Source organism: Trachinotus anak, unplaced genomic scaffold (genome assembly GCF_046630095.1).
Source record: "Trachinotus anak isolate AG129_WGS33_773 ecotype Australia unplaced genomic scaffold, CSIRO_AGI_Tana_v1 ptg000012l, whole genome shotgun sequence".
Lineage (NCBI taxonomy): Eukaryota > Metazoa > Chordata > Actinopteri > Carangiformes > Carangidae > Trachinotus > Trachinotus anak.
This window is the reverse complement of record NW_027273863.1, coordinates 8,247,515-8,270,331: the sequence shown is the minus strand read 5'-3', so window position 1 is coordinate 8,270,331 and position 22,817 is coordinate 8,247,515. Positions and strand designations below refer to the sequence as shown.

Genomic DNA, 22,817 nt, shown 5'->3' with positions numbered 1-22,817 from the left:
GTAAACACTGGCTGCTGGTATGTGGAAAGACTGAAGAGTTGCTCAGTTTAAAAAATATTGATGAGCTACAATTCCATGAAAAAAAAAAATCTATGTAGAGTGCTGCAATTTAGGGTGTGTGAAAGCTTGTTAGCAAATGAAAAAGCTCATGCTAAAACTATAACGTTAGCTAAAGAAATGGTTGAATTAGATTGTTCAAGGTAGTCCAATGGATAAATGGTTAAAGTAAAAATTGTTCAAATTATTTGCTATAATTCATGGATAAATAAAGGTTAGCTCAAACAGCTAACAGCTAGCTCAGAGTAGCCCAGTGGATAAACAGTTGAAACAGTTAGCTAAAAGTCTGGATAAATGGTAAAAAAAAGCAAAAGCAAAAATAAATGATTGAAACATACATCTTCTGCCACTCTGATTGGTAGACACACACACACACATATATATATATATATATATATATATACACACACAGCCTCGATCAAATCACGTCTGTATAATTAATAGTGTTAAATAACATTGCATTTAAAATCATTTTCAAATTCACAGCACATTTGGAGCATGGCAGGTGGTACATGTGTGAGAAAAAAGGTTGGGAATCAGTCAAACTATGCTTAAATATAATTTAAAAAAAATGAAATAATCAAATAGATAAATGATTTGCCATGTAGGCTGACCCTTTGATTTCATTCTGGGAGGCTTTAGGCACTGCTGTAAGCAAAGTATAATGTATAATTAACAACATGCTTCATATTAAACGCAGTGTAATCTGGATCAAACGCACCCTCTGCCAACTCGAGCAGATTGGCAGGAAAAGGGAGACGTGGGGGGGGGTTCTTTTGCTCTACAGCCAACTGTGCATTTGCTGTATTTCATGATGTTTCTGCAGATCTCTTTAGATGCTGCCCAGACAGTAAAATCAATTGGCCAGAGTGGTGGAGTCTAGGTTGAGTTTTAACTGCATCGTGGGAGCGACAGAAATACAGTCCAGTGGTGTCTTTTTGGTTTTTTTTTATGTTCGTTACTGCATTTATGGGACCATAAAACCACTGCAGTAATCTCCCTATCTCTTTTATCTTGACCCACAGGCAAACAGACGTGCCCTCCAGAGAAATTTGACTGTGGGGGATCCACCAACAAGTGTGTCTCGTTGTCATGGAGATGTGATGGGGAGAAGGACTGTGAGAACGGGGCGGACGAGGAAGACTGCGCTTCTGGTGAGTTCGTCAACGTCGAGCAACAGTTCCCTACTATAATGGGAAAAAAATAAATACATGAAGCATTGTTTCTGCTGGTGTTACCACTGTTTTTGAGCACTAACTGTATTTCAACAGGGTATTTTATTTCAAATAGTGGCGATGACAGATGTGCAATAGTGAATGAGTTTATGAGGCTTGAAATCAGAAGAATAAGGAGAAATCACATTCCTCCTTTTATCATCCAGGGGGTTAAGACATTAAAGCACAGTAGGGAACACTCTATATAATTAGAAGGATTTGAAGTGAGTTTTGATTTAAGCCAGCTGCAACAACAAGGTCCCCTTTGATGTAGAATGTTTTTTTTGTTTTTTGGTGGAGAATATCAGATACTTTGCAGCTTTCTGGTGATGTTTGGATGCTGCTGTCATCACATTTTGAACCTTGAGTCTTTAGCCTTTCCATTGCAGGGCCCTCAGAACCATCAAAAATGACATCACCTCCTATACAGCCAATCAGACAACTCAACCGTGTGGCTGCCCCCACCCCCCTCAACCCCTGCAGGGACTATCCTTGCCCTACTTCTGAGGAGCCGTGAAGAATCGGCTCCTTCTTTTTCTCTCTCCCTTGCCTCTTCACGTCAAGAAAAATTGATTGAGGCAACAGAGCTCTAGGGGGTGTGGTGCTTAGACTTTGAAGATTGTGCAGAATGGCACGTGGCGGCAAATGCACAGGGGGAGAGAAAAAAGCCATCTCCTTATTATCCTATATAAATGATGTTCGTTTTTTCAGGCATCTGCTCCCTTTCAGTTGTTTGTGTGTGGGTGGGTGATGAGATTGTGACTGCCTGGCATCTAACCAATTCATGTTTATTTGTTAAGAATGTGCTCAATTTTGTGTTTTTATTTGGAGCGCAAACCAAATTAATTTGGCATAAAATTAAAGAATAAATTGTCTTCTTTAATAGATATTTATCCACATCTCCTTGAAAGAATCATTAGACAAGTGCTTTTTATTTGTTGAGCAATAAAGATGGTTTTCTTTTTAGCCAGATCAGCCTGCAAGTGGCGTGTCAGTGACTCGCCATCTCAAAGTGGCCCCACACACTCATGCCAGAGCAAGTAGTAGTGATTCCATCGACTTTAGATCTAATACCTTCTTGGCTTAGATGGCTTTTCACTGCGCTGTCCATTGAGATCCAGTCTAGCCAGCACTAATCCTTTATTCATTCTAATGTCTGTATTGATGCGGCAGTCTTAAGCTTCTCAGTGGGGACATGAGGGCAGGCAGCAGGCTTCCGCCCACCCAGACAAAGGCCGAAAACCCACCAGAGGTAAACACTGCTCAGCGTGACCAGGAGGAAGAGGCTGGCTCTATCATCAGCACAGCGTTGGACAGCATCGCAAATTAGGTCTGTGAAGTGCTGCTCAGGCCAGTTTATCTGAAGACTGATTGGGCCCTAATGCAATGCAAGGGAAAGAAACTTTTTAATGTTGCCTCTGCACTGCAGATCAGTCTGAAGGCACCAAGCATTGATTCGTCAGTGCTGTGTCTGTGATTCAGCCCAATACCATAAGGAATGATGTTCGTATTGGACAACTTTCCAAATGCCTGGCTGTTATAAGGATAAACAGTGGAAAAACTTTGAGTGAACACTGCATCATTGTCCTTGAGCATAATCCCTGTTATACAGACTTGTGAAATCAGCAGTCTCAGTGGCGAGCCCGTTGTGTAGTCGAAAGTGTTGCAGATGACACAAAGCCTGTGTGAATGCAAGCTTAAAAGAAGTTATAGTTGACAGAATTAGAGCTGAGTGCTTATGATAATTTCCTTATTCGGAAACACTGCATGCTGTATTGCTCCTCAGAAGTGTAGACTGAAGGCTTTAGATCTTTCACATTTACAGTCATGACGCGAGGCGAGGAAGGAGTGATGGAAATTACCGGTTGGTTTGAGGACGTCTCAGCGTGTCTGTTCATTGCAGGCTAGCTGTTGGCACGGGGGCAGCCGGAGAATTGACTTCAAAGCAGCATTAACTCTGCTGTATTTTTGAGTTCAGAGGGAGAAGATGAATGAACAAAGATGTGTGAAATGACGCAGCAGCTTCAGCAGCAGTCATACAAGAGTGAGAATAAAGCTTTCTGATGAACAGTGTATGTCTCCTATTTTGATCCTGCCAGCAAAAGCTCAGCTGCAAGCCTCGGCCTGTGCAGCTGGAAATGTGGTTCCAATTGACAGAGTCATTTCTGGATGCAGTTAATTCAAAATACTGAAGCATAAATGAAAAGACTGCTACTGCTACAGCACCACTCAGCATTAAATGTTGAGGGGAATCCCCAAGTTTGTCTGTCACAGAATCAGCATCATTTGAGATGAAGTGTTTTTTCTCTTTCACACCTGTTGTGTTTAAGTGTTGAGACTTCCATGTTGGGGTGGTTACATGATACCTGACACGCCCTGTTCAGATATTCTGAAAGTGGTGAAAAGCCTCTTTCAGAAGGACGGATGAGGAGTTTGCGTTGCCCAGTTTTGGTACGTTCCTGAAACAGACAGTGCAGGTGATTTATCATGAGTCACCAGGAGGAAAAATGGTCTCTACAAACTGTTTCCTTCATGTTCCTGTCAGATAAAAGTGCTATGGCACCTCCCTGCCTCTGTTGTGGCCTTGTGCTGTTTGAATAATGTGGACGCTCATAGTCAGACTCCATCTCCACGTTTTTGAATGAAGCCCTCATAGTTGGTAGCACATGTAGCCATTTGTTTCATTTTTACACCGACTGACTGATTATAAACAAACCAATAGTTGTAGATGTGAATTCACATGGACTGACATATAAATCATTTATCATTTGGACAGTTTTGGTGACCGGGCATCCTGCAGCACCGTGTGGACCCACCAGGGAAAATCAAAACAAAAGTTTTTTTTTTCCAGGGACTGTCACATCAAGTCGTGCTCCCCTTCACTGCACCTTGTGGCTCTACAGAGGCTGCAGGGATGATGTATTTTTGTAGGCCTACCTGGAAGTTAGCCTCATTCTGGTTCCCTAGCATTATATATTATTATAGACTATATTATTGTAGAAAGTAAGATCTGCGACAAACAGAAGGGTGTGATTCTTGCATGTTTTGTTCTACACAATAATCTTCATGTATAAATGCATAAATGCATAAATTCAAATAAAAAGCTAATAATAGGCTATAAACAAATCACACCTCCAAAAGCCTTTCATCTTAGGAAGTTAGTAATAGTTTTCAAGAGCGCAAGTACCTAATTTCCCCCTGGGGATCAATTAAGTATTTGGATTGATTGATTGATAAACACAAAGTAAAAGTCTGACTGGTGAGTAGATCGGTTTTCATGTTCAGCGTGATGACGTTTACGATCCCCAACAACATCTGAAGTCTCACTTGTTTGCAATCAGCCTTTTTAAAACACGTAAAAGCTCAAAGAAGTCACGACTGGGGTAATTACTGACACATTTTATGTGTAAAACACAAAATTGTCTCAAGCTTGTGTGAACCACAGACCTTATTTCAGGCATCTAACCAAAAAACCATTTAAAAAAAACACATTGATCCAATTTAAATGACAGTGTTCACACCAGCCCGAACAAACAGACTGATAGAAGTAAAATTGGTTTAGTTGGAACCTCACTGAGCCAGTAAGTTGTTCCTTCCTTTAACTGTCTGAAACACTCATACCTTAGCCCTGCTTACAGTGAGCAAAACAGTCAAACACACTTCCCCTTGCATGTGAACAGAGCTGCTGGGCTCCCAAAACTGATTGACTAAGCTGGAACGTTCTCAGTTAGCCTCGGTGCGCTCTGCTATTAGTAGAAATTTACAGAGTGCATAACCCGCTGCAGACTTGAAAAAGTAAATCTTGCAGAGGCATCTTGCTAATTGAATCATCCACATGATGAATTATGTATTAAGTAGAATCTAGCCCTCACCAGAGGAAGCTTTCCCTGATCAACATTACATTAAGCAGCAGCTCACGAGAGGCTCCACAAGAAAGTTGAACTGTGTCCTCAACCCTCAGCGATGTGGAGATTAATGTGCACTTAGTCACCGGGGCCTCTCTCCTGAGCACGCCTGAATGCTGGGATGTACTGCGAGGCACAGGAGCCTGTCTGGATTTGCATGTTTACATGTGTGTTTGCATTTACACTCACTCAGCGTCAGGCTGAATTGACTGCCTGGTATGTGCATGTGATATTCCTGTGAGGTTGTGTTTTTGCTTGTTTTCTTTATTTATATTTAACACTGCTTGCATAGTATGAGGTAAACAATTACCTCCTGCGCCCCTTACAGCTGTCTCCCTGTCTCTGTAGTGACACTGAACTGTCAGATACTGTGCATCCCCAGAGATGAAGCTTTTTACAGGACTAAAGTGTTTCCACAGACAAAGTTTCCTCTGAATTTCAGTCTGTTAAAAGAAATCTGGACAGATTTTTTTAAGTTTAGCTAAATGATGTGTATTCTGTCCCGTCTCAGAACTCCTTCTGTCTCCTTTGCCATCCCCCACAGAGCGAAGTCAGTAATGACATCAGAGAGGAGGTTAAATACTCCCTTCACTTTGACTCCCATCTTGTCGTCTGTCATCTTCTCTGGGTTGTTACTGCAGAGAGACTAGTCTCTATTACTACAGCTGCGTTTGCTCACATCACAGGAAAGGTCAGCCACTGAGCAATTTCCCCAGTGAGGCACTGTGACCTGTCTAAAGTGGCCAGCAGTGTGAGTGTGTGTGTGTTCCTACTATTCTGACTTTCTCTTGCAGATGTTGTGTGTGTGTGTATATTGCTGCAGTGGCTGTAGCTGCAGCAGCCCTCAGCTCTGACGGGTCTGAACTGTCCCTTCAGTTTAAATCTATGAATACCTCAGAATATGAATACTCTGAGCTGCGCAGACACTGACTGATGTGCTTGGAGGTATCTGTGCGTGCAGAGATGAAAAATAAACTGCTTTTGCATGCGTACACACAACCTGCATGTCTTCCTTTTCATCTCACCGTATCCCTTTCCTCCCTCTTCAGAATCAGAATCAGAATCAGAATCAGTTTTATTGCCAAGTATGTTTTCACATACAAGGAATTTTTTCTGGTGATTGGTGCAATTGATCAGCAACAGTGGGGCTCTCTAGCCTTGTTGATGAGGCTAATAGCAGATGGGAAGAAGCTATTTTTGTGGTGAGAGGTTTTGGTCCAGGGTGGGAGGAGTCAGCTACAATCTTCCCTGCACGCCTCAGAGTCCTTGAGGTGTACAGGTCCTGGAGGGACGGAAGATTGCAGCCAATCACCTTCTCAGCAGAGTGGATGATGCGCTGCAGTCTGTTATTGTCCCTCTCCGTGGCAGCAGCGTACCAGATGGTGATGGAGGAGGTGAGGATGGACTCAATGATGGAGGTGTAGAAGTTCACCATCATAGTCCTTGGCAGGTTGAACTTCTTCAATTGCCTCAGGAAATACATCCTCTGCTGAGCTTTTTTGATGAGGGAGCTGATGTTTAGCTCCCATTTGAGATCCTGTGTGATGGTGGTTCCCAAGAAGCGGAAATGCTCCACGGTAGCCACGGGGGAGTCACACAGGGAGATGGGGGTGGGTGGGGCTGGGCTCTTCCTGAAGTCCACTATCATTTCCACTGTCTTCAGAGCGTTTAGCTCTAGGTTGTTCTGCCTGCACCAGGTCACCAGACGCTCAGTCTCCCACCTGTAGGCAGACTCATCGTCATCAGAGATGAGTCCAATGAGAGTGGTGTCGTCTGCAAACTTCAGGAGCTTGACAGACTGATGGCTGGAGGTGCAGGTGTTGGTGTACAGGGAGAAGAGCAGAGGAGAAAGAACGCAGCCTTGCGGGGATCCAGTGTTGATGGTCTGGGAGTCAGACACGTGCTTTCCTAGCTTCACGTGCTGCCTCCTGTCAGACAGGAAGTCGGTGATCCACCTGCAGGTGGAGTCAGGCACGCTCAGCTGGGAGAGCTTGTCCTGCAGCAGAGCCGGGATGATGGTGTTGAAGGCAGAGCTGAAGTCCACAAACAGGATCCTGGCATAGGTCCCTGAGGAGTCCAGGTGCTGGAGGATGAAGTGGAGAGCCATGTTGACGGCGTCATCTACAGACCTGTTGGTTCTGTAGGAGAACTGCAGGGGGTCCAGGAGTGGGTCAGTGATGGATTTGAGATGGGACAGATGGGACTCTTTCCCTCCTCCCGCACTAAAAACTATTTCCTTACATTTCACACTCTTCCTTCATGCATCCCAAACTCATCACACAAACACATTCACACTGCACACACTCATCAGCTAATCTGAGTAGAACAACCAGTCATCTCTAGCCTCTACATCTGAGCCACTGGTTGCTGCTGGCAACAGTCTCTCATCATCAAAACTGCCAGAAAAAGTACAGCGGGTCACACTGCCAGCTTCTGACTGCCATGGCAGTAGTCACAGAGGAGAGAAAAGAAGGGGCAACATACGACTGTGTGCCACCAGTAAATCTCTCTATTGATGTGTTTTTATTAGTTGACCATTATTGTGTATTTTCTATTTAATTATATTGTGTTATATATATCATTATTATTATATCTGGCAGTAGACAGTTAAAGTTGAGTGAACTGAGAAATAACAATAAGGACCAGAAGAGTCTATCAACAGTTTCAGAAAGTTAGCATAAGTTGCTAATTTTAGAGTAAATTAACAATTTATGAGTAATGAGCCTCCAACAATAATGATATCTCTGCTGTGTCCTATCCTATCAGTTCCTTGTGCAACATTATTCCTAAAGTAAGTTGAGTCAAGATAATGGTTAAAGGTTTTTTTTACAGTTCTTTTTCACCTGTTGGCTGTCACGAGAACAAGAGTTTGTAGTTTTCATTTTTCATGGATAAAATTTAAAAAAAAATCCTTGTCTACACTTAATAACCCATAATAATAAAGTGAAAACTTCTCTCTGAATTTTTGGCATATTTATGAACAAATTGAAAACTGAAATCTCTCATTCTCAAAAATACTGAATAATCTCTCAAACGTATTGAAACAATTTATAGAAACCCCTTTGGCAGCAATTGCAGCTTTTTGGATAAGTCTCTGTGCACACCTGGATTTTGGCAGTTTATCGCATCCTTACTGGCAGAAGCCACTGCAGCATTTTGTGCCCCGGGTCATTGTCATGTTGAAAGATATACTGTCGTCTCAGGTCGTGTGCATTCTGGAGTGGAGCAGGTTTTCTTCAAAGACCAATGTGAATTAGGCTGCACTCATCCTTCCCTCCACCCACCACCATGTCTCACCATAGGGATGCTATTGACCAGTCTGGCCACTCAAGCTCCGTACAAAAACTGATAGGGGTGTGAATACCTTTGGAAGCCACTGTACATATCCATTTAGTATTTAATATGTTATTTTCCTGGTTTTGTTCCAGCAGCCAAACGTTAAATCAGTAAATGGATAATAAGTCTGACAAAACATCCCACTGAGTGAAACGCCTGAGTCCCACTGCGATTTATTTATTAATTAAAACCCACTGACTTGTACGACATCACACACAGACAGTCTGTGGTCTCAAAGTTGCTCAAAAGTCTTGAAATTCATTTACACAGTGCCCCCACTGGAAAACAAAGTCTCTCTCAAGTGTAACCAGGCCACTCATGTACATTACTAATGGTCTTCCCCTTGTGTAATAATGTACATGTCTGTTGAGTCTCCTTAATTATTCAGTGGCAAATTAGTATGGAGTGAGGGCAGGGGCAGAACACAGAGAGTAGTTATAAAACACATCAGAATCAGATGGAGCTTGTTTAATATTAATGAATAGAAAAACCCTTTCACTGAACTGAATCCACAACACTTGCTTTTCATTTCCCCTCTGCTTCTGTGGCAATCACGAGGGTAGCAGTGAAGTAATTAAATGTTTGCAAAGAAAAAAAAAAACAGTGACTTTAACATATGGTATAAATACATAGGATAGTAATTAGGACACCATGGTTTTTTTCTAGCTGAGGATTTGTTTGCCCAGTTAAATTCTGCACATGATTTCCCACTCTTAACTTAACTACTATGATTTTTAGTGGTGATGCTTTGAATTTCTGTCCAGAGAAGTTCAAACTGGTTTGTTCTATAGTCATTTAAAGGAGCTATACGAAAGTTTTCTCTGCAGCCAAACGTGGTTTCAAGCCATTGTTGTGTTTCCAAGACAAAAGATTAGAGTACGACCTCTGATCAGTGCTACTTCTTTATTCTCTCTTGTTGAACTGAGAGCAGACTTGATGCTACAGCGACTTGCTATTACAAAGTGGTATTATGAGACGGGATGATGTTTGATACTGAACTCGTAATGTTTTTTCTCAACACAGTTGTTATAGCTCATGTTAGCTGTGCAGCAACAGCAAAAATTACCAGCACCTTTAAATACCGATCCATATTTTGACCTACATATGAGTATCTGTTGAAAACCAACCAAACCAACTAAAAAGGAATGTGCAAGATGGCTGATATTTAAGAGCTGTGGGCTTTCTGCTGCAGGTCACTGACAGTATGCTTTATAATGTGCTGGTTCTGTGTAAATTTTCTTTAAAACAGCAGTCCTCTCCTTAACAGCAGGGCTAGCAGCCAAAAGCAGCAGTGTGGAAGCTGAACTCCCTGTGGTTTGTGTAAATATCAAATTGTGCTTCTCCCTGTGCTGGCCTCTGTGCCGCTGATCACAGTGGGAACCCCCAACTCTCTTCACAGCCTGAGTGCTTTTGACCAGACATGACTAGAGCCAGAGGAAGCTGGAAAAGGTAGGGAGAGTGAGAGAAAAGGATTTACAGAAGCCCTGAGGTTGGCTTCATGAAGAGGACAGGCACAGAGCAAACGTCTCCATCCTGCTTCGAGACATTTTCAGTCAAGCAGGAAGGGACAAGGCCACTGCTAGTTGCTGTCTTTGTAAAGTAGAACAGCATTTATCGTCCACTGTAACCCACAGTATGTTGGCATTTGTGCGACTGATCCATCACAAAGGGAGGAGGAGGTCCAACTGAACTGTCCAACAGAGAGAGCTCTATTGTCTTTCACTCCTCAGGAGAGGAGTGAAAGCCTCTCACCACCTTCTTGTAATAACCACCATCATCCTCTCTCCTGCCTCTTCAGCTCTCTTTCTGTCTCTTCCTCAGTTATGATACCAGTGTTGACTTTCAGCCTGCCTGAGAATCTCTATTCCTGTCTCTGTGCCCCTCGACGTGAGGCTAATTTAAGCCAATAAGATTCTCACCTGTGGTGTTACTTTCTCTCATCTACCTACCTGTGGCCAATCTTGAAACTCCATCTTTTATTACATGCACTGTGCGCAAAAACAGAAACACTGGTACACAAATTATTACATTCACACTAGGTACAGTCAGGCCTCTAATATTATTTATTAGATTTCACTTTTCAGCTATGACAGGAGATAAGGTAACAGCGTATTGACAAAACTATATATATAAAGTAAATGCTACACCTTCCCTGCTCCAGACAGCAGACACAGGCCCTCATTTGCTCTTCAAACTTCTCTCTAAGGATTTTGTTTTTCTGTTGGTCCTCCAGATGCCAAGGCCTGCCCCAGCGGTGAGTTCATGTGTTCCAACCGCAAGTGCTTGGCCACCGTCTATGTATGCGACGGTGACGACGACTGTGGAGACGGCAGCGATGAGCTCAAATGCACCTCCCCTCTCACCTGCGGGCCCAACCACCTCCGCTGTAACACCTCCGAGTGTGTGCCGCTCATGTGGAGCTGTGACGGAGATCCCGACTGCTCCGACAGCTCAGATGAGGGGCCAGAGCGCTGCGGCGGGGACGGGGTCCCGTACTTGCCCAACCGCAGGGCAAACTGCACTGCGGGAGAGTTTCGCTGTGCCAACGGGGAGTGTGTGCGACTGACCTGGAAATGTGATGGAGATCCGGACTGCAAGGACAAGTCTGATGAGTCGGACTGCCGTGAGTCTCTCTTTCTGTCTCCTCTCTTTGCCTCACCTTCCCTGTCCCCCCTGTGGCTTTCTCTCTCTCTCTCCCTTTTTTTTCACCTTGGAAGCGCTTGTAAATGTTCTCTATTGTATCATATCTCCCTTTATTCAGAAGGCTGTCCTCTCATCTTACACTGATAAAGGAAAACGCAGCTTATTTTATGTACATATAGAATATGTAACTGGGTTGAAGGATTGTTTCAGTGCAGTAGAAAACTGTAGGCTATATGTGTAACCATGGTTACATGAAGAGGCTATAGCTGTGTCCAATGTCATACTACATACTAATTCTAAGCACGTCAGTATACATGCTGAAAATGATAGATTTTTGAGGGTGTGGTTGAGGTTCAATATCTTGTCCCACAATGCAATTCCCAAAGAAAATGGAGGAGCTATTTATAGCCGCTAAACATTAAATCAGATTTCAGTATCAAATCTTTAGAAAAAGCATTTTGTTTTCTCTTTGTGAAGTTCAGACACATAGCTCCTGTAAACTACATGGAAATCTTGCACACTAACTGAAAAGAGAAACCGCCACTATGGCAATTAGCATGTAGTGCATTCTGTTTATGATTAGCAGCCTGTGTAGGATGGAAGTGGTACACAGCTCATCTCTCCAGCTCCAGGCTGCTCCTGGGTTACTGTTGTTTTTTCCCCTGATTCTATGCTGTATTACCACTACAAAATCTTATTCAGAGATGGCTGCAGACCAATGAAAATCCCACACATTCAGAAGTAGCTACACTCGAGGTCAGATATGTTATACATTATCTGTGAGTGGACAGTTCGCACATCAGTAAGATATGTGTTTCCCTTGAGACTGGAAAGTAGGAAAAATATCTCAACAAACAATATTTCCTGCCTCTTCTGAGGTGTTACTTTGTCATTTAGCACATTTCCACTCTGCTGGGAGTTGGTGTAGGTGTTTTTTTTTTTTTTTTTCTAAATGTGTCGGATAAAGAATGTGTCTCTGATGATAAACGCTGTGTGAAGATGGGGCTTTGTGATAAAACCGGTTTTCCTATTAGCTGGTCATGGATGGGGGAGGCCTGGAGCTCTTGTCTCACTAAGCCAGAGTGTGAAGCCCAGATAGTCCCACTATTCATTATCAAGATGTGTGGTGCACACTTCAAACCCGCCACTCACACTCTGTGGTGTCATATAAGCAGCACTTACAAGAGATTGATGTTTTGTTAACCAGCTGGATCCCCGCATTAAGAGGCACAAACTCTGACTCTACTAGAGGTTACTAGAAGCCATTAATGCTCTACCTTCACTAGCTTTTCTATATTCACATACTTTTATGTCTATGTGGGCATTGCCTTGCTGCAAAAATATAATTCTCTGCGCACTATTCAGCTAAAAACAAATGCCATTGTTGTGATTCATCCATATATCCCTTTAAGTACACAAAATGTCCATGTCTATATGCAGCAGCAGGTTATTGGCCAGTTAGATCTCCAGATTGATCTCCCTGATTCACACTATATAGACTATATAGAGAAGATGACGATGTGTATGTGCATGTCCAGGCTACAGTGGCCCTATCTCCATTACACTCCCTGTGTCCTGCTCTTCTTGTGATAACACTAAATCAAATCTTCCTCTGTCATATATACTGCCTTTTAGTGTGGTTTACAGAGGAGTTATATGAGCACACTGTGCCCTGCTGATGAAAAACTTGTCTGTGCTTGAGATATTAATGAAATTTGGTGTGGCTGCGTTACTATATTGAAAATAATTCATCAAACGCCCCCAGGTTAACAGTGTCTGTCCTAGGCAGCATTTTCTTTCCTTTACTCAACAAGCGAAAGTAGAGTTACTTGAAAAAAAAAACAACTGATAGGCTGAGATGCAACAAAGGGTCTGCACCTGGTTTTGGTATCAAAGAGGACTTAAAGGACCCTATCCTACACCCAGCGCAAAGAGAAACCCAAGTGTCTGCCAGTTTCAGACTGATGCAGTTTTCATTTTCTCGTCCACTGCCCTTGTTGTTGAAATAGCCAATACACTTGTGCCCATTTGAGCGCCCATGGGAGTGTTGGTCTTAAAATGAGTTGTGGTCAGGTGCATTGTTGGTGCAGTGCTATCTTGAGGCAGGGGATAGCGATTGCCTGATTGACCAACAAAAACCTTTAAGGGCACATTATCAAGATAGTAATATTTGCACAATTAGAGTGCTGAAAATGCAGTCTAGGTGTTTGGTTAAGTTATAGCATAGCAAAGCATAGCATAGAATAACATATAACACGTAACGTAACGTAACGTAACGTAACGTAACGTAACATAACATAACATAACATAACATAACATAACATGAATGAGGCTCTGCAGAGAAGCATTCTTTGTTTCTACCTGGTAAATCTGTCACAGTGTTTCCCGGACATCACCTAGACTAAATTTGTCTGGCCACAGTTTCATAATGAATCAAACATTAGTTTACACTTCTCATTATATAACATAAAAGATATCTAATGTCATTTGTGTCACTGTGACTTTGTAGAGCTGTGCGCGCTGAATTGATTCGCTCAGCCTTGCCCCTTGGGGTGCACAGAGCATGCTGCATGCGTGTGCTGGGACTGGGCTCTCTGCTCACTCACAACATGTAATCAACTGGCCACAGATAGAATCTAATTCTGTGTGAAACACCATCATAATAGCAATCCACCAAGGTGCAAGTGCACCTGGCTTTTAAAGGGAATAGGAGATGGCCCTCTGATTGGTTTATTGCATGTTACGCCCAAAACACTCCCATGATTAATTAAGAGACTTTGAACCAGCGACTTAAAATAGCAGAAGTGGATAATGTCCTAAACATTTTAGACCGTGCACTTTGGACTGTTAACTTAGAGCCCAAATTTCATGTGTGTGTGTTTGTGCGCCTCTTGCAGCCCTGTTGACGTGTCGTCCTGATGAGTTCCAGTGTGGTGACGGTTCCTGCATCCACGGCACCAAGCAGTGTAACAAGGTCCATGACTGTCCTGACCACAGCGATGAATCTGGCTGTGTCAACGGTGGGTACACCTGTCATGACTGTCTGCGTGTCTGGCTGCCACAGGACGTCCTCCTCTCTGCCTGTTCACCTGTCTTCTTCTTTTATGGATGTGTCTGTTTGAATCTGACTTCCCATTTGTTGCTGTGTCTGCGAGGATTTATATTTGTGAATGCCTTTTTGTAAATGTCAACCTGTGTAACACTGATGATATAATTTGGCCCTTGTGTATTTGCTTGTTTGCTCTGTTTTCTCTTATCAATTTAAGTGTTTCTCAGTTTGTGGTTTGAGCTTAAATCCAACTTCAGTGTTCAAATAAAAAGGAAAATCAATCAACAGGAATAAATCACAGCTTTCTTTGTGGGATTTTTATGCCTCCATGTCGGAGAGACGGGCCAGAGGCATTGTATTTTTGCTTTGTCCATCTGTTCTTCAAATTTGGCATAAATGTTCACTTGGACATAAACTGATTAAACTTTGGTGGTGAGAGGTCACACTTAATGACAGTTGATATCCAAAATATCAAAGGTCAGCTTCGCTGTGATATTGGTTGGATACTGAATTGGTGACACTGATCTTGGCTGCCGACCTTAGAACTGAGTTTTAAGTATAGAGAAAATACATTCAGTACCTTTTATTAAATTCCTTCAACATCTTCACTGCATATATTATAAGTCTGGACAAAATATGAGTCTGGAGATACAGTATATTATTCTCGAATCATTTGCTATAATGACCATTGATGTTATGTTGTGTGGATCCAGCCCAGTGCTTTTTGTAAGCCAATTTTACACCCCCCCCCTGACTGATGCATAATTTACCAGTGTGGAGCAAAATTATTTTGCAGGAGATTAAGCCCCAGCACTGTGAAACTGGACCAAATTAAAGTTCAGCTTTTATTACACTGGGATGATATGAATATCTGAGTGGGGAGTATTTTTTTGCCGTCACTTGTTTCATGCAAGCCTTCAATAATTAGTCAAACCACTGGAGATATTCAATTTGACTTCACACACTTTTTGCATGCATGACGTTCTAAATCAGGAGCTTATGCAAATAAATGAAGCTTATGATACAGATGCTGATCTGTCTTCTGCTTTTTTGACACAGCCACCAAATGTGAGGGGCCGCTGAAGTTTCTGTGTAAGAATGGAGAGTGTATCGACAGCTCCAAGGTGTGTGACTCTGTCAAGGACTGCAAGGACCGATCAGATGAGCCCAAGAAAGAGTGCGGTAAGACGACTTTTTCTGCACAATCTCCTGTCGGCTGTTGCCAAAAGCTCTTTTACCTTTGACACAAATGAAGTCTGTTGCTTTGTCGTCCTGCCTGCTCATAGGTCAAAGCTTCTTCGAAATTTCCCAGTTGTATGAAATGCTCAGCAGTGACATCACAGAATCATTTGTTACGTGTGTGTCAGCGCAGCTTTTGTTTCAGCCTCGTGCAGCGAAAGAGCATGTACATATCTATTGTAAATGGATTCAAGCAGTTAATGTAGCAGGGTAATCGTGTTTGCCATAACAAAATGCGGCTACCTCCCTCCTATTACCCTGCCTTTCAAAGGCTTCAGAGGCATACTCAAATGAGCAGCAGCTTCCGTTGATCAGAACAAGAGCCTGCGTGTACTAATTACCATCAAACGATAGAAAGGCTCCTTCTGCTCTGCAATAATCTCTCTGTTCTCCCTTCCTTTCTCCAGACACCATCGTCTCTTAACCTATTTATTGACCATGAATAAATGAAGGTGATGTCTTAGTTAAAGAGACAAAACATTGCGTGTGCACTAATTCCCTCAGTGTAGACGTCAATCAGTAGGTTTCTGGCATTAGAGACAGTGAGACGCAGACATGACACTCATGAAATGAAATTTCCTCAGAGGATAATAAAGTTGGGGAGGGAGAAATGACAGCTGGCAGACGAGACCGACCTCTGCCAGGGGCGGAAATTACAAGACCGAAAGAGGTATTCCAGAGAGTAGTTCTCCCCGTCTCCCTTCCTCGTCTTCCTCCGCTACTCTTGCTCCCTCTCTCCTGCAACTCAGGTCTCGTTTTCAGCTCATTAAAAGCGTGTCCACACACACCTAGCTCATCGCTCTGCTCACTCAACTGTTTACCCACAAGATGTTCCCAACTGCAACACACACACACACACACACACACACACACACACAGGAAAACCACCCCACACAGAGACAATAATACTCCCTGCTGCACTGAAACACACTGATGTGTAGATGTTCAGTTTGATTGCATTTGCCACATCAACCTTATCAGGGAATATAAAGACAATGCATTACTCTCCATGCAATGTTTCACATCTCATTAAAAATAATGGCATATTACCACAGTGCTTATTACTCGAAACACCATTCACTTTCTGTTTTCTCTCAGAGAAATGGCTGAAAATATGTAGGACATAATGGGTTATCATGGTGAGAGAGAGAGATGGAGGTGGAGTAGAGAAGGGGAAGCGCCATGTTTGTTTTCCCACGGGAAAGGAGAAGTGACCTCTAAATCATGTCCTTGGAAGCAGTCTGGAAAAAGCCGTTCATGTTTTCGCACAGGGGGCCTCTCCTGGGGTGTCTTTGTTATCCACCCACCTCTTCTCAAAGACACAGGGATGAGCGATTCCTCAAATGCAGCTATATCTCAGTCCTTTCTTCTGTCTGCAGTTAATTCTGAACTGACAGAAAGAAAGTAAAGGGAGTGGCAGATTGCTGTCACCCGTTCAGCTGAATTAGAGGTGAGAATTTAATGCCGGCGGAGTCGACTGGCACAAAGCAAAGATGAGAAATTACCCACAAAATTAACCTTCAGTCAGTCTTATGAGCGTCACCTTTATCTTTATTGTAGTTAGAATGAATAAATGATGAAGTGAGCTTGGGTCCTTGCAGTCAATGTATTGTTGACAGTATGTCAGTGTCGTGTTCACAGCTTGTTTATGCCATCCCCAAAAGTGGCAGAAATTGAGTTATTGTAGGTTTAAAATCATAGACTGAGATGGACGTTGCCTCTGTGACGTCACCCATAGGTTTCTGAAGAGCGGTTTTGAAACACAACCCTCAATTGTTCATAACTTCAAGCCTTCATAAAATTAAAACGGGTGACTTATAAAAATTCACTGTTGTCATGAAGGGAGAAATTAGCTATAGAAACAAAACTGTTTTTCTGTACTAGGCTATAAACATGTTTATTTCTGCTGTGAGGTTGAGCATTTTAACATGGGAGTCTATGGGGATTGACTCACTTTTTGAGGCAGCTTCGAGTGCAGTTTCCGGCACCTCTGTGTCGGCTTCATTTTTCAGCCCCGGTTGTCGCCACTTGTTTAAAATAAGTAATAATGTATCTCTATAATGTAAAAAATATCAATAGACCTTCCCAGGGAAAAGTCCACAAGGAAAAGAGGAGTGTGTGAATTTTACATGAAAATATTTTTAATTCTATTTAATCCCATAAAAAATTGTTAGCTGGTACTCTTTCAAATTAGACGTTTTTTTGCTAAATCCACACAGGATTTTATAAGAACTTATTTTGCCCTATTCATTATTGAACACAATAATACACACACTGCTACACTAGCTCAGACAAACATCCACAAAAGGGAAGCATAACAGATTTATGAGGTGTGAAAGTATGAAAACTGAAGCGATAACATGCAAAAGGTTTGTGTATTTTTTCAGTTTGCTGTTTATATATTTAACTTGTGAAGGTTTATCTCGGAAGTGACTGTCATAGTGGGGAATTCACTGATGCTCCACTTTGCTTTGGCTCACTGGTCTCCCTCACTAAGATATGCAGTGGCCTTGCTTTCAGTGACTGATGATATAAAGCTCGCTGGCTATTGACAAATGTGTTACATTAGATTGGGTAGGATACTGTTGACTGAAATAAGCACCCTGTCGTATTGAGGAGAGCGGTTTCTCTCGCAGTTGAATCCATTTTTCTCTTTATCACCCCTTTCTAGTTGTCAGTCGTTCATTGTGTAGCCACGCTTAATTGTTTGTGTGAAAAACAAAGCCTGTTTACAGTTGAATGAATTTTTTTTTTTTTTTTTTTGGTGGTCTTAGTTTTCACTTATTTGTCTTGCCTTCTGTAATTCAGGCTTTTTTTTTTCAAATCAAACATGGAAAGAAATCTGCATTAAAGACAGTGGCGTGCCGTGACTTTCACAACATACCACCATCTCAGTGTGTGATTCAGCTGTTTACTGCACTGACCAGAGAAACAGACCAGACTAAAACATACCTTGAGAGTAGCATGACAGTAGCAGTAGCACATCTCTCTTAAATTCAGGGCCTGTCCTGTCTCTTGATTTTATGCACACTGTCTTTCCTGTGCTGAAAGTCTCTCTTCTGCATCGTGCTGCTCTCTGCCTGGACATCTTCACCTTTCTGCACTCCTTCCTGGCTGAAGAAGTGTTAGGATTATTCTCCTGAACTGACAGTAAAAATATCAAATGTGTAGTATAGAGGAGAAATATCCTTTAAAAAAATAATTTCTTTGTTAACCTTCAAAATATTAACTGATAACAACACACTCTGGTGACAATGAGGAATCCTGTATTTTTTGTATGTCTCAAACTTCTCAGACTGCACATAGAACCTTACACCTTGATGGACAGAAAGGAAAAGATATTAATATAATAACTAAAAAGCATAACAGAATTAAAAGACTCAGGTATTATGTTACATGGTTAACTGTAAATATCGTAATTCGACAAATATGTCTGTGAAAGCTTTTCTTGCAAAGGATTTATTAAAAGCTGCTTCACTATCCACCCTAACTCCTCGTTATCGCACATGTTGCCCAAGGCGATTAATAAAACAGCTTATAATAATTTGAGATGATAAATCACACTTTAATTTGCTTTTTAACCTGTTAACACTTAGGAAGAAAAGACTGTTGAAGAAACTTTCTAACGCACAAGTTTCCACACACATCTACACATGTGTATAATAATGTGTGCAAAATCATAACTGATCTCAGAGCAGTGGAAGCTGAGTCAAGGACAGCTTGACAAGCACACTTGTCTGTAGCTAGCTATAGATAGTCGCCTGTCAGAGATCCCAGGGTTTTCTACAATACACACGTGCAATCATCCTGCTCTGCTTGACAAGCCCCAGCATTTGTCAACGGGACATGTCCACACCCACGACAATGACAGAACTGACAGGTGCAACAGCAGGGAGACAAGCTAGATTCTAGAAACAAGCCTGCTGCTGTTATTACATTGCATGATGAATGCAATAAGGCAACGTCGATCCTTTATGGGTCAGAACACTGTTCTGAGATCAGATGTATGGAGAGACATCGCTTCTACTTTATCGTTCTAACTAGGGCTGAACTTATAATGGGAATGGGATTTTTTGCATTTCACTTTCACTGATAATACACTGATAATGTGATTTTTGCTGAGGTCTGTACTAAACAAGCACGTTCCCTCTCGTCTGGAGAATATGATTTCTAGATTTTCTGAACAGCTCCTGCGATTTGGATATTGCACTTGGCCATTGTGCAATTGGGATCATTTTAGATGAAGTTCAGCCCTAGTTCTAACTGATGTCTGTTTTTAGCTTTAACTGGTCAAGCAGTGGTTGCCCTGCTTGTCCTGATGACACACTATTGGTTATAATCTAATATCCTTGATAAATATTTCATATACACCGTTAATAAATGCTGTCATTGCAACAGTGAAATGATACAAAGATGCTATGATATGCACCAGATTATGATATTTTATCCTCATGAACACATTTCAGTCAGGAAAGACTTCATTCTTTGTCTTATAGAAAAAGCTTTATTGCCATGTGCAAAACAAGAAAAATAAAATAGTGAGATGTGAGAATCATCATGATGTCATCATATGAGAAAAGTGGGTGAGGCTGTGCAAAGTATAGAAAACCCCCCAGGGTCTAGACACTGGTGGCGGTGGTGGTGATGGGAAGAAGAGAGAGAATGTTGAAGATCTGGATGTGATGAGGACTGGACTCTGATGAGCTCGGCCTGCACTGGAGATGAAGACTAGGGGTGGATGGTGAGGGGGAGGATCACAGCAAAATGCCTGAAATGACAGCTGCCAGCAGGAGAGGAGAGAGGGGAGAACAGATTTTGAAGTTTGATGGCGACAACGTGATCTGACGCGACGTAAACACCTGAAGTCAGGTGATGACTAGAAGTGGGGTGAGAGAGAGGGAGAAAACGAGAGACTTGTGAATGGAAGAGGCATAAGGAAAGTCTTCCTGGGGCGCCTCGGTGGCTCACCTGGTAGAGCGCATACCATTAAAGCAGCGGCCCTGGGTTTGAATCCGACCCGCAGCCCTTTGCTGCATGTCATCCCCTCTCTCTCTCCCTGACTTTCCTGTCACTCTCTCACGGACCTATCCAATAAAGGCATTAAAAGGCCAAAAAAATTACTTAAAAAAAGATTAGCCTTTAGCTAATTTTTTGGAGGAGATTGAAAAATTGATCTTAAAATTTCAGCCACTGACTTCTGAACCCTTCTTGCTTCCAAGTCATTCATACACTATTTGTGTGTAGAACAATCAAATCTAACTGCCTCTGCTTTTGTTATTGTGAGCCATTGTTGTGCCTGCTGCTTTGACCTAGTTTTAAATGAGAGTGGTTGCGTTTTAACATCTTGGTTTTTTTTTTTTTTGGTTTTTTTTTTAGCTTCTGTCATTTTCAGGATGCGCTGACATCACTCTGTCTCGATTTAGCGTGCCTATTTAATTTAGATATCCTCGCTCACTCCTGTGATGGATCCTTATGGGACATCTCAGGATCTGAGTTCGCAGCATGAATCCCCTCTACACACATATTTCATATCCCTGCAGATGGACCTGATTCTCAGTTTAAGAGCTGACTGTGTGTGTGCGAGTGCGATGTCGTGTCTCTTTGATTCCTTCTCCACTTATGAGAATATCTGATAAGGATTCAAAAAGGATGGAAAAGAGCTGAGCATAAGAGCTGAGATCAAATGAAGATTATGAGGATGACATGCATTCTCCCAACCTGTGTGCCACACATTTTTAAACACCTTTATCGAAGATCACAAACCTTCCCACTGCTCTTCCCCTCACTCAGACAGATTTTGTAGTGAATGAAGCTGAGGCCTGTCCTTTTAATCAGATATTCACCCTCAGCAACTTAACCTCCCTACCTCTTCTGTGATTGGCTGCATTTGAGCAGTGGTTCTTTCTCTTTGTCTCCCAGGGCTGAATGAGTGTATGATCAACAACGGCGGCTGCTCTCATGTCTGCATGGATCGACCAATCGGCTTTGAGTGCCAGTGCCCCACCGGCTACCAGCTGCTGGACAAAAAGACCTGTGGAGGTAAATAAAGAAACACACATTTCAGGTGGATAGATATAGTGGCCGACTGGCTGCTGTTCAGTCTAGTATGAGTGTGTGTGTGTGTGTGTGTGTGTGTGTGTGTGTGTGTGTGGGTGTGTGGGTGTGTGTATTGCTTTTAGGCAGCTCTCAGCTCTCTAGGTGTCTGTTTTTGTTTGGTGTGCCCAGTCTGTCACTCCCACAGGGAACCTAGCACAGTCATTCTGCTCTCTTGCACACACACATACACACACACACACACACACACACAGAGTGTCCGTCACACCCTTCCCCATCCTTTTAACACTACCATTTCCTCATCACATCTAAAGAAAAAGCCTGAGATCTGCTGGAAGGAAGCAGATCAGAGAAGTTGATGGGGACACACCCTCCTGTCTCCCTGTTGACCTCTTTCTTCTTAAAGGCAACATGTCTACGTGCTTCTCCAGCACTTACAGCCATAAATGTGCATTTTTACTCAACCATTACAGCTGTTATTTTACTTAAGAAGCACTAATATATTTATACTCTAGGAATTTAGTTGCCTCTGATCTGCAGAAGCTCAAGAGGGTGAATTAGTCACTGTCTGTCACTGTCTGTCTCTGCCTGATTGTCTCTGCCTCTCTCTTGTCTTCCAGCTGATTGATAACCTGTCTCCTCTTTTTCTCTGCAGACATTGATGAGTGTGAGAACCCTGATGCTTGCAGCCAGATCTGCATCAACTACAAGGGGGATTTTAAGTGTGAATGCTATGAAGGTTATGAGATGGACCCCGTCACTAAGACGTGCAAGGCGGAGGGTGAGTCACAATGATCAATGATCAACAATGCAGTCAAGCTCAGGGTGGCCGAGATGGCACGGTTGAAGTGAGGGGCTGAAAATGAGGATACTGCAAGAGTGTAGGTCTGTGTTTAGTCAGAGTCTTCTGAAATTCTGAAGTTTTTTTTTTTTTACTTTTGGGTGATTTCATAACATAACAAATGCTGTATTTTGTCTATTTTAGTTTTATGAAGCTGATAAATCAGTGTAACCTATAAAGTTGTCGGCAAAACAAGCTTGGTTTGTTTAGAAAAACTTGCCCGCGCTGGAAGTTTAGTCTGTGTTGCACTGTTGATAACAAGACATTCTCTCAGATGTTGTGCTGCCTCATTAGTGCAACACTTCTCTCTCGCTGCTTTTGGGTCTCAGTGTCAAATCCTCCTCATCTCATAATCACAAACATCTTTCTGCTGTTATGTTCTTATTATTGTTCTGCACCCACTTGTGTACTTGCCATAATTGCTGAATCACAAAAAAAACAACAAAAAAAAAAACGCTCACTTTCTCCCAGGCCAAATC

General features: G+C 42.4%; 1 protein-coding gene across 3 annotated transcripts in view; it reads left to right on the top strand.

Moving 5' to 3' along the window:
• Positions 1–22,817, top strand: part of LOC139629119 (low-density lipoprotein receptor-related protein 8-like) — an 84,077-nt gene that overhangs the window by 40,767 nt on the left and 20,493 nt on the right. For all 3 annotated transcript variants that reach the window (XM_071491526.1, XM_071491525.1, XM_071491527.1), the window contains exons 4-9: positions 1,083–1,211; positions 10,746–11,135; positions 14,053–14,175; positions 15,264–15,386; positions 21,363–21,482; positions 22,153–22,278. In XM_071491526.1, coding sequence (XP_071347627.1) covers positions 1,083–1,211; positions 10,746–11,135; positions 14,053–14,175; positions 15,264–15,386; positions 21,363–21,482; positions 22,153–22,278 — 1,011 coding nt within the window. The remainder of the gene's footprint in view (positions 1–1,082; positions 1,212–10,745; positions 11,136–14,052; positions 14,176–15,263; positions 15,387–21,362; positions 21,483–22,152; positions 22,279–22,817) is intronic.